The sequence below is a fragment of the Podarcis tiliguerta genome (assembly GCF_965153285.1).
Source record: "Podarcis tiliguerta genome assembly, chromosome: 14".
Classification (NCBI taxonomy): domain Eukaryota; kingdom Metazoa; phylum Chordata; class Lepidosauria; order Squamata; family Lacertidae; genus Podarcis; species Podarcis tiliguerta.
The window spans coordinates 43,394,363-43,407,072 of record NC_139547.1 but is presented as its reverse complement, the minus strand read 5'-3'; the positions used below and the strand labels follow the sequence as shown (position 1 = coordinate 43,407,072).

At 44.5% G+C, this 12,710-nt stretch overlaps 1 protein-coding gene across 1 annotated transcript in view; it reads right to left on the bottom strand.

Moving 5' to 3' along the window:
• Positions 1-12,710, bottom strand: part of USP42 (ubiquitin specific peptidase 42) — a 38,157-nt gene that overhangs the window by 7,702 nt on the left and 17,745 nt on the right. Inside the window, exons 11-14 of the mRNA XM_083413337.1 lie at positions 4,599-4,699; positions 3,527-3,677; positions 2,162-2,908; positions 897-988 (exon numbers count right to left, since the gene is read on the bottom strand). Of these exons, the coding sequence (XP_083269463.1) occupies positions 897-988; positions 2,162-2,908; positions 3,527-3,677; positions 4,599-4,699 (1,091 nt within the window). The remainder of the gene's footprint in view (positions 1-896; positions 989-2,161; positions 2,909-3,526; positions 3,678-4,598; positions 4,700-12,710) is intronic.

Sequence of the window (12,710 nt, the reverse complement as noted above, 5' to 3'; positions counted from 1 at the left end):
TTGTTTCCTTACAGCACAAATGGAAGCCTCAAAACAAACCAGAAATGGGCAATCACGGTAAACTATTAACTATGGTTCAGGTCTAATTTTCTGATGATATTATGAACTTACATGCTTTGCTTCTATGTTTTCATTTTCCTTTATTATTCATGTTTGCTCTACGTATTGTTACAATGCTGTTTTTGAAAAACCAATTAACTCTGCATTTAACTTCCCCCCCCCCACCCTTTACTGTGATGCGCTAACTGACTGGGCCAATCTTACACCGAAGCAGAATTTTCAGAAATCTGCCTTGGAGCACCACTGTTGATAGAACATTAAATCCCACAAGGTATAAATGCTCCAAAGACTTGTGTTCTTTTAAGGGAATGAAAGAAGATGGTAGCTTGCCACAATCAAGAAGGAATTTGTTCTACCATAGCTCTTACAATTCTATTTAGCCACGGAATACACTCTGTCTTTAAATGAAATCTTTGGGTCACTAATTTACATCAGGAATGTGGACTTCCAAATGTTGCTGGACTGCAATGCCCATTATCGGCTGCGCCTGATAAGAGTTGAAGTCCATCAACATCTGGAAAGACAAAGGTCCCCATCCCTGCTTTAAATGCTCAATGTTGCCCAAGCTTTAGAAATCTCGAGAGAGATCCTGTTTAGACCGATTTCAGGACAATTATATAGAACTACTTTCTGGAGTATATTAGCATAAGGTGCACAACACCAGATGTTGTTGAAGAGAAGGCACAGCCCAAAGATTAAGCTCTGATTTCCACAAACCCTGCACTTATTTCCAAACAAATGGCTGCAGATCCTACAGAACTAGGCATCGGCAATATACTGTGTGAAAACACACGCGTCTGAAGGAAAGCGTATTGGAAAAAGCACATGTGCTTTACCTTATTTCCCCCGATGAGGTTTTCAGTTGATTGTATCTGAAAGAGTCTAAGATCCTGTCTTCAGGGACTGGGGGCAAAGCTGTAGGCACACCCTATTATTGAAAACAAATAAGGTTAACATGCAGTATCAACCAATAGGGACAACAACTACTTTAAGTGCTTGTGAGAAACAAATTGCCTTCCTTCCTCACATGGGTAAGAGATGTATTAGCTAAGACTGGCTCCCACCAAATACCATGCTCAATAAACACCAACTAGAAAAGGCAAAAGGAGTTTTAAGTAGCTGCCTTATACAGAGTCAGACCCCTGGTCTGCACAGCTTGGTATTGCTAGGGGGTTGCTAATGTGGTGCCTCCAAACTTCACTGAAGCTGTTTTGGCGCTCCCTGAATAAGAAGCAAAGGTCCTCATCCAAGCCAAATTCTGCAGTATGCGTAAATGACATCAGCTTTTGCCATCCCTCCAGATGTTTTGATTTACATCTAGATGAATTACACAACCCAACCAACTCTGCCTATATTGGCTTACATCAATAACTTCACTTGTGGGACGGTTTGGACTACAACTCAGTCATCCCTGACCTCTGGCCACGCTAGCCATGTCTGATGGGAGTTGTACCAGGTTGTGGAAAGCTGCCGTAATGCAATGGCAGGTGTGTGGGGTATCCCCACAGCCATGCTGATAAGCCACAAGTCTGATGCAGACGGAATGGTGGTTTGGAATCTGGGAAGCAGCCCCAGAAATGCTCACTCCCCAGCAAGCATGGATAACCTCTGCCCTTCCTAGATTAGCCGTGGTTGTCTACACCAGTGCCAACCATGGTTAAGGTTGCACCAGGACTCCTATCCCAGCTGGAATAAGAAGTGAATTTACAAACCCTGGTTAAGAGGGAAACTGATTAGCACTAGCCGTCACTGTTAGCATCATGGAATGCCGAAGCACAGGTAAGGTCTACAAAGGGAGAGGGGAGAAAGAATTCATGCCACAGTGCAGAAGGAAAGGAGCATGGGTCTTGCTATCAACAGCTTCAAGTTTATTTGTATCCAGCCTTCCTTCCATAGAACACAAAGCTGTGTGCACAGGATTCCCAGGCAGTCTCTCATCCAGGCCCCAACTACACTCAGACCCTCCTAGCTCCAACAACACTGTTGCATCATGGGACATCAAGACCACACCCTAGACCACAGACTTGGCAGGCCATGGTTTGAAGGGAGCTGGCGTCACACCTGCACTGAGCCGCAGAAGCTGGAGCGGAAAAATACTCACTTTCCCAGGCAACCCATTTGCTTTGGAGAACGGGTTTTCGGCTGATTTAGTAGGCTTTGCTTGGCTAGTGGAATCGTTGCATATCTGTCCGTTTTGTTTAGGGGTATCATTTATACTAATGGAAACAAGAACGGTAATGTTTTTCGGCGCTTCGTGCTGCGGAGCCTCCTTCTCGGCGTTGTGACACGACAAACAAGAGCCCTCCAATGCGCTGGCTGCATTTTCAGCTAGAATGCCGTTGAGAGGGGCAGCGTGGCCGTTCTCTTTCACCAATCCTTTGGACTCCTCGTCGGAGTCTTCAGAAGATTCTGCCCCGTAAGGGACCAACGTGCTCGGGTTCAGCTTGGACTTGCCATTCACTACCAACTTGGAGCAAGGTTCGCTCGGAGGCATTTGCTTGGGGACTTGGTTAGGAGCCGAGACGGCAGGTGCGCTTGAGGTAGATTGCACAGCAGCAGGGCTGGAAATGGTCGAGGACGGGGCAGGCTTGCTGGGGTTGTCCAAGGTACAGCTGGCGTGAGAGACACTTTGGCGAGCGGACAGCTTGTTGTGAATACTGATGGTTATTTTTTGCTTCTTGGAAGGGTCAGGAGTGGCGGCGGCCGTAGGCCTGTTCATCGTCCAGTTTGGGATAGACATGGCCGGAGGAGCAGAAGATGGCCTGGTGAGGGTGACGTTACTAGCGATTGCCACAGAACCGCTGGGAGTTTCTTTCAGGGATGCCGTTCCATTCAAATGATTCGAATTCTATGAATGAAAAAGAAATCCTCTGAGAAAGCGAAGCCTATGTAAAAACTAGCTTACAGTAGAAAGGCAAAATTTACATTTGTTGCTCCACCCACTTTCATATCTGGCTCCACCCACTGGTATGTGGCCCTTGGAAGGCTGCCCAGAAAGGAGTGCGGCCCTCAGACTGAAATAGATCCCCTACCCCTGCATTAGAGCAACAAATGTACATAATTTGTTGTATCAAAAACCCAGATTTCCACTACAGTCACACCTCGGGAGTCGAACAGAATCCGTTCTGGAAGTTTGTTCGACTTTCAAAACGTTCGACTTCCAAAGCGTGGCTTCTGAGTGGCTGCAGGAAGTTCGACTTCCGAAAGAACGTTCGAAAACCAGAACACTCACTTCCGGTTTTCGATCGTTCAGGAGCCGGAACTTCGACTTCCAAGGTGTTCGGGAGCCGAGGTACAACTGTAAAATTTCTGTAAATGTTGCAACATTTACTTACCAGGTGTTTCACCTGCATTGCAAAAATAGGCACAGAACAGTTACAGTAACTTTCAGAGCTACAAGATTTCAGTGAACCCTTGCTGCCTAACCTGCTACCTTTATGCCATTGGCTTCAGAAGAGAGAAGTACCTTAATCATGTGAGGGGGTAGTTGTGGTCCAATAAACCCTGGCGCAGTCTGCTTATTGACCACCCGCTGATTGATAACAGGTCGAGGAGAAGACTGCCCAGGAGTGTGAACGGAATGAATGTGTTCGCCGCCATTTTTCATGTCATGGGACCTAACAAATAAAAGACATATTGATCCACATTTGTTGACTAAATTTCTTTCTTTCTTTCTTTGCACAAACCTATTTCTACCATGAAATTCTCCCTAGGGCTCCTATGACTTATTTGTCTCTCATGCTTTCAGTCCTAGTTGAACGCTCTAACCACTACACCACACTGCTGTGGCTAGCAGCAGCTGCCAAAACACCATAGTGGACTTGCTACACAAGTTGCCCAAAGAACAGAAAAGGGAAGATAGATAACATGCTTTTGACTTATTTGCAAGACAGCTTTCACTCCTTGCAAGGCAACACCCCATAATGACTGAGGAGGGATGTCAACCAATTTAGGTTACCCAACTGGCTAAACAGCAAATGCTGGTCGGTTTGTGTCTCTGCCTGAACCAACTCCCCCAAAATCCGTGTGCCGGATGCCAAAGAGTCAGCGAGTGCAGAAGGGTATTTGTATCCAGTGACTAGAACTGTCTGGCTAAGAGGTTAAGCCAAGAGTGGGTAAACTTTGTGGAAATCTTCCTTTTTTAACAGAAACCCAATGTCTACCAGCTGAAGACAAGTACACAGTTGTGGTCTTTAATGTGGTTGAACCAGATGTACTAACACTGGCCAACAGAGTTACAGGAAGGCTTGGTGAGAAAGACAGCAGTTAGCACATGTGTTTCAGGGACAAGTAAGGCAGGGGAAATCAGCACATTTTTGCTTGCTCCTGCTGCTGCTACTACAACGTTTGGTAGTCGGAAACCCTTGCCGATCTATGGCAAACCACCCCGATTTCTACCAGTAGATAGACCTTCTTTCTGCCTGCCCCAATTTCAGCCCTTGAATTAGGAATAATTTCTCAAAAACCAAAAGGCTTTAGACGTAACTAACAATGGTGCAGGCACAGCGCAAGGGAAATCAACTTGCATCTGGCATTACCTGATATAAAAAAGCACGTAGGCTTGTTGATTCAATACAGTCCTGATGTCACTGTTTGAGACGGTGGAGTCATTCATCTGGTACCACTGCCCGTTACTGGCCTGCAAAAAAGAGGAAGAAAACGTTATTGTCATCTTTGCAACTGGTTACAACATGGCAGTGTTTTTACGCAGTGCTTGAGCACACAGTGACATCTCAAGGTATTTTTGGACGATGTGATTAGATCAAGAATGAGGGACTGGCGGCCTTCCAGATGTTGCTGGATATTTATTTATTTCATTAAATTTATATGCCCCTTGATCGTAAAACAAACAAACACACACCTCAAAACGGTTTACAGGGAAAAAAGGCTACCTCTCCCATTGCCCCCCGCCTGAGCCTGATGGAAGTTAGACTCCAAGAACATTTAATAATACTAATAATAATTTTATTATCTGTACCCCATCCATCAGACTGGGTTGCCCCAGCCACTCTGGGCAGCTTCCAACAAATATAGAAGCATAATAAAACATTTGGTGGACTAGGAGCTCAATGCCCTTCCATTTGATGCCAAGGAAATAAACAACGGTCTGACTTTTATAAGACATATGAAGTCAGCCCTGTACTGGGAACTTTTTAATGTTTGATGTCTCACCACAGTTTTATAGTTGTTGAAAGCCGCTGGGGAAACCCAGTCAGATGGGCGGCATATAAATAGTATTATTTTGATGGACCTCTGCAACTTTCATTGGCAATAATATCTCCAGAAGTGCCTTTCTAGGATGTGGCTGAAAGGAACTGATGAATGGTGGGCACTTCCTGGAAGTGGTGCTACAGGCCTCCTAGGCCTGCCCCACAAAGTTTTATTCTATCCCCTAGTGGCAGGATCCCTTCTAACACACATCCTAGAGACCTCTGCAGAGGAAGAGGCAGATAACCTTACTCCAGCTGAAGACCAGGAGGAACCCACAGTAGCTCAAGGGCAGGCTAAGAGGCACCTCATCTGTCTCCCCATTTTAAGTCTGGCCTTAATCACCAATTTCTCCAACACCAAACTTAGACCTCAGGAGCGAAAATGGCAATAGAGCTAATAGGAAGTCCCAAAGTCCCACATTCATCTGGTTGCCAACCAAGCTCTATCACCAGGGCTCTATTTAGAAGGGTCTATGTGGGATGAGGGAAAAGATGCCATTGCAAGCAGTGACACAGTAGAGATGGAGCTGGCAGTCTCTATGTCTTTTCTGGACATTCGCTGGGTTAACAGCTCCCTTCCAAGATCATTAATCTGCTGCGCTCCCTGGCTCAGCTCCTGTGCCAGTTCTGACTCTGGTTTCATCCTCCCCACCGGGTGTTGCTCACACCCATTTGTGGTCTTTAACATCTATGTGAAATCGCTGGGAGGACATCATCCAGAGTTTTGGAACTTCCTGTCATCATAACGCAGATGGCACACAGTTCTACATCTCCTTTCCATTAAAAACCCAGTGGGTCATGAAAGTCTTGGTGCCACAACTGAAAAGGCCTCCTTCTGCCAGGTACCTGCCCACCATATCAGATGATGGCAGGACCAAAGAAGTGCCTGCAAAACAGAACAAAGGTCCTGGGGAAAGTTCACACAGCTGAGGAGCAAGGGATTTAATTCCTGAGATATCATAGGAAGGTAGACCAAATTCTGAAGCAGTCCAGCCTATGTTGGCCAGCTAGTTCTCCCAAAATTATTCCATCTCGCAAGCATACTAGGTATCATGTCCAGCAGACATGATAGAAGCAGGAAGAGAAATTTGTGTGTTTGATGGCACTTTGAGATCAGAATTTTCAGAATGCCAAGTTGAAAGAGAAAGTAAAGTGGAAAAGTTAAAAGCTGACTAAGAGTTCATCAATCTCCTAAATATTTTTTTTTAGGGACAGTAAATAGCATAAGTAGACTGTTTATAATATGCCAGGAAACCATAATCTCTCTTCTGCTCCCAAATAATGCATTCAAGTTTTGGCATCATTTCCGTCCAACTTTTTTGCTCCATGCATCCACATAATTTGTAAGAACTTGTAACAGGCATAATTGTTAACTGTACCCTATTATCAACATAAACAAAGCTGCTAAGTGCACCTAATATTACCATACACCATATCCACTGATGTCTCCCAGTGTGATGTACTTAATTTCACGCATCAAAATTCCAGCAGTAGTATACACTGAATAATTTATATTCATAATTTCTCAGGCTTCTGAGCAAGATAAGTGGTTGATTTCATATGCTCCAGATTCTAACATAGGGACAGGGAACTGGAAAGCACAAACATCAAGTGGATTTATGATATTTAGAAACAAAATGTCCCAATCTTAATTGAAAAATGGCACTCTCGGGACCAGGCAACAAGAGAAAGCCTGCCCTCCGGTGGAAGAAATGTGAAATAAGCGTGCCATATTGCTGTACTACTAGTAGTTAAATGTGGAGATGACGTAAAGTTTGGCAGGTTAGCAAAGGGAACGAGGAAGTGGGAAGAGAGACAATTTCCCACAGGATTCATATTTTAGAGAAGGCTTCCTTTTAAGCAAGATCTATGCTAGAAGTCCGTAGCAGGGATGGGGAACCTGTGGCTGTCCAGATGTTGCTGGGTCTAGCTCCCATCAGTCTGGGATGATGGAAATTGCACTGCAGCAACATCTGGAGGGTCCATGGTATGTTCCTACTGAAAGGCATAGGAAGTGGGGTGCAGCAGTGCCCATATGTCTTGGATTAGGGAGACCCAGGTTCAAATCCTCCGTCAGCTGTGACTGTCACTCTCTCTTAGCCCAGCCTACCTGCAGAATTCTGAGGAGGATAAAATCACATATGTTGCTTTAAGCTCGCTGGAGAAAAGAAAGAATTTAAGTGCAACAAATAAAACAGGACGATTCTGAAGTTATCACAGTCCATACTGGCCATTTAGTCCTCCCAAATTATTCCACGTCACAAGGGCAGGATCACATTTCTACAGGCACAAGGCAGTAATGCTGGATAGGTCAAATCGCATCCTACCATTCTAAAGCCTGGACATTATTATGTTAATAAAACCCGTAAGATTTGTCCCAACTGTCTGAAATTTGGCGGAGAGGGTTATTGGTGTGTTAAGTGCCGCACGCTGCCCACATTTCAGACGGGTTCGGTGCAAAATGTTTGAGATGTAGCAGCTTAAAGAATTCACCATTTGAGACAAATCTGGCTTCTTCCATTCATTTCTGCCAGGTATAACATACCTTCAGAGTTCTTGTTTTTTGCCCCTTTAACCGAGTCCAAAAATTCGAGGGAATAGCAGAGGCCTTGCCCTTCCTGTTTTGATAAAAACCCATTGTGTATTTATCAGCTTACACAGTTTTAAAACCTCAGTACATTTCCCAGCAACAGCAGTAACTACAAGGAAGCCCATGCTCAGAGCCTCTGCTCACATGACCAGGTTGAGCCTCTTCCCTAAACAAAGATGGCCACCCTGCAGGGAGTTGGATTAGATGGCCCCTTAGGGTCCCTTCCAACTCTATAATTCTATTCTATAACCACAAGGGGGGGGAAAGGCTGGTTGTGAACAAGTTTTTTGTTTGTGTGGTGCCTGCAAGTGGCTATGCCTATAGTGACTAGACCACTCAGGAGGGATCTTTATTGCTAAGAATTGAGTCCACCACATCGCATATTGATGAGATACTCAAGGCATGTCACCATGCAGGAAATGATCGAAGTAGTAATCAGAAAAAAAGGAAAATAACTAAAGGCTACAGACAGTTAAGCTAAAAACATGGTCAAGTATAAAGGCAAGACATAGGCAGTTACACAGGATGAAACTGTTCAGGCTTATCACCACAAGAAACAAACATTATTTTTCATCCAAGATACTGCTGGATGCTATATTTCAATAGCTGAAATAAATGCATCCTGGGACTTGCAGCTGACAGCTAATTTTACTAACAAAACAGCATTTCAGACTGTTTTCGAACAATCTTACTTCAGAGGATTAGTATGACGTTTCTAGTGTCTGGCATAAATCATCCTCTCCCCCACCCCCCAGAGTCTTGTACGATTTTGAAATTAGATTTTTTGGGCAGCACAAATAAATCTGTTGCGTTTATTTGGCTACTCAACCACCTTAACTGACAATACAACTGGTACATTACAAAATAAGAAAATGAATTGTGGGGGAACAGATATCTTGATCACGTTTATTCTACCTAGAAATGTACATTTTAAAGCATGTCGGCATTTAAAATTTGAGTCCATTTTGCTAACTGAAGGGGGGGGGGAGTTTTTACTTAGCTTAGTATTATTGCCAGACAGATAGCCTAGTGCCACCAGTCCAAAAAACCTACTGATTTTTCTTGCCACAGAAACTAGTCCTAGTTTCTCAACTTGCTAGTCCAAGAATTCCTAAACTCTGTTTAGGCTGGTACCATAGATTTTTGTAGATTAATTTTATACCCTGCTAACTGTATAATGATGTTTATAAATTATTGCTTTTACTGACAAAGACAAGTCAAGGAAAAAGACAATGCGGCTGGTTTGGATTCTGTGTACCAGCTGAAGATCACATATCAGGAGGAAGAGATCAGAGGCATCCATTTCTGATTGACTAACCACAGCTATTTGTCAAGCTCAAATTCAGGGCATTCTTGTTTGAAGTCTACTTAGTTCAAACAAGCCAGGATCAAACCATGGGTTATGAACCATGGGAATTCTCCATGTCTGGTCATAACAGGCAACTGTGGTTTAATATTAAACATAGAATCTTCCATTTAATCTCCTCTGGCATGTGAAAGCAAGCCTTACATATGAGCAGTTCATCACTGGTGGTCCTTCAGAAGCTGTTCAATCCCATCTTTCCTGACCACCGGACATGCTGGCTGGGATCAATGGGAGTTAGAAGTCCAGCACCATCTGAAAGGCCACAGGTTCCTCATTCCTGGCTTAAGGAATCAGTTCTTCACACTGTGAGGAGGCTCACAGAAAAACAGCAATCTAGCAGTCAACAACTGTCAAATTAGAAAAGGCTACCACCAAATCTCCTCCAGCACCATAATTCAAAAGCGTGCTGGAGGAGACTCTTGAGAGTACCACGGACTGCAAGAAGATCAAACACATCCATTCTTAAGGAAATCAGCCCTGAGTGCTCACTGGAAGGACAGATCGTGAAGCTGAGGCTCCAATACTTTGGCCGCCTCATGAGAAGAGAAGACTCACTGGAAAAGACCCTGATGTTGGGAAAGATGGAGGGCACAAGGAGAAGAGAACGACAGAGGACGAGATGGTTAGACAGTGTTCTCGAAGCTACAAACATGAATCTGACCAAACTGTGGGTGGTAGTGGAAGACAGAAGTGCCTGGCGTGCTCTGGTCCATGGGGTCACGAAGAGTCGGACACGACTGAACGACTAAACAACAACAACAACCACCAAGTCAACCAAATGAACTCCAGAATAAGTGGATTTTATACCCTTTCCAGAAGAACAGTTCTAAGCCCGCATCAAGGACAGATTCCACAGCCCTGTGGCCATGACAATTAAGGCCCAGCTCCACGTGGCTGATATGCAATGAAAATACAAGGGAGCAGGGTCCAGCCCACAGGAGCACATGTTGGGAAAGGTGGTCCCTCACCCTGTAGAATCTGACCTTCAACTGAACCAGGAACATGAAAACCAAGTGAAGCTGAAATTTGTGAGGAGGCTGTGGAATCTGGGCAGAGGCAAGACTACCGCAGAAAAACAATAAGAGATGACAACCAGCTTCAAGGCAAGGAACGGGCTAAGAGGAACACAACACAAGGATTTTCCTGTGTATCCAAGCAACAGACAGCTGCTTCTCTTTCCTGCTCAGAGAGAAAGCAATAGGATTATATACACAGTTACAATGAGCAGGGCCCTTTTCACCCAGCCACCATCCAATTACAATTAGTCCTTAACCTTTTATTGCTTCAACAACAGTCAAATTTCCTTATGCTACAGCTCAGGCTGAAAATCAATTACAGAGCAGTGGTGGCCAGACTTCAAGGTTTAGCGACCTTGTTTAGTATTCTTGTTTCACTAGAATCTCAAGGTCCACAAATTGGAGCCAGGTGCGAAATAGAGGCTGGAGGCTGCAGTGGTAGAACCAGATGTAAAACGGTGGCGCTGAAAGTACAGCCAACTATCTGAATCACTGTGTACTCCATGAGCCACACAATGAATTAAAGAAGCCAGGATATACACTTGAGTTACTATGAATCAGGAATCCCAACACAAAACTAAAGCGGCAAACAATTTATATTTTATAGAATAGCTTAAAAACAAGCTTTTTAAAATGTGCATTTCTACCTGCTTTTGTTAACTGGGCAGGCTTCTCCAACCTGATGTCCTCTAGATGTTGTTGGACTACAACCTAAATCATGCCTGACCAGTGGCCATACTTGTTGGGGCTGATGAGTGTGGTAGTGTAAAACAACTGTACGGCACTAGGCTGGGGAAGCCTGCTGATAGTCAAGAGACCCTTGCTGACCCTCAAGCACAGAGAGATCTACCAGTACCTCCAAACCCCCCTTCTGCCACCCAATACAGAAGAATGTTCACTGCCCTGTGAACTCCATGTCTGCGCACCAACTGCACATGGCACACCGACAAACTGAATGCAGAGTCTTGCAACTGCTGCCCCCACCACCTCCAGCAGGTGACTGCCCGAGACAGAAGAGGTTGTGCAGCTTTCCCTTCATGTCTCAGGTGTCTGGCAGCGGGGTTTCCCAGTTGGAGACAGGGATGGCAGCAACAGGCAGGCAAGCGAGGAGACAAGAATGCCACGTTTGATTTGCTGGCATGCCAGAGTCAGGTGTTGAGTGCAAAAAAACCTACGTTCTCTTTGTACTGCCACAGCAGGATGCTTTTGAAGTTCTAGGATGAGGCTGACCCCCAACAGCGCAGACAGAAATGTATTCTAAAGCATGATGGTCAAAGTGATCTGAATACACATAAGCTGCGTTTGTTATCAGGACAGACAACATGTGTCTAAAGTCATTACCAGTCTCCTTTGAGTGTCTGCTAGTTTTCACCCAGACGCCTTTCACCCCTGTGGCTCAGTTTGTTACCAGCCCAGCCCGGTAATACAGGGATCCAAATCCCTGACCTTCCCAGTGCAGTTAGGTCTCTAAGGGACAGCTTTCCTCAACCTTTCTTGGAGAGATCCTGTACTGGGCTCCAGCCTGCCTGCAGCATCTTCTAGCCCACTTGATCCTTGCCTACACTGAGCTGTATACAACTAAATCACTGCACACAAAACAACTTCTGCAAAACTTCTCCTCTACCCCCTGCACACCACCCCTAAATATTTTCCAGAGGGATTGGAGGAAGAGAGACTGGGGAAGTCCCATCCCTTCCACACACAAACATATACACACAATTTTTTAGGTGGATACAACCCACGGAAAAAACACACAAGATGGTAGTGATGCTAGGGAGCAACACAAATCACAACCTCCTGGCACCACAGAGATGCAGGGTGGAATTCCCCCCCAGTGCTTCATTTCCCTACCAAAAATAAAATCTGTTTCAGAAGTTCAATGTTAATAATGAACAGATGCCAACTGTAAATAAATACTAGGAAAATAAATGCAAATAAATACTAGGCAAGCATCGCAGTCAAAGCGATTTAAATTTCCTCTTATTAAGTAAAAGTAAAATAAGCATGATAAATTAAGTCACATTCTAGGGCATCAGAGCATTTTCTGATTCAAACTGGCCTGTAATTTGCACAGGAAAATTTCCCAACTCAAAAAAATTCCAGAAAACCTGAATACCTACTAAAGAAAACAACTTGACACCACCTCAAACACATGCTTAACTGTTTAGTGAACAACTTGCCCCTGGCTTGTATGATGACCTCAACATTATAGATTAATCAGCACTCTTGTATTGGTACCTTGACTCTACTGAAATTGTGTTGTCTTCTCTCTGTTTGTAACGTCGTGTTACGTTTGCATGAAAACTTTTAGTAAATACAAATATAAATCCAGAAAACCCACACCACTTATTTCCACCCTTCTCTTCTTTCAGGGTGGCAGATTCACAGAGCTGTATCACAAACGTGTCTGAGAGCTGCTTCAGAGATCCTGTGGAATTCTAAGTCACAGGCCTACTGAACTTCACAGT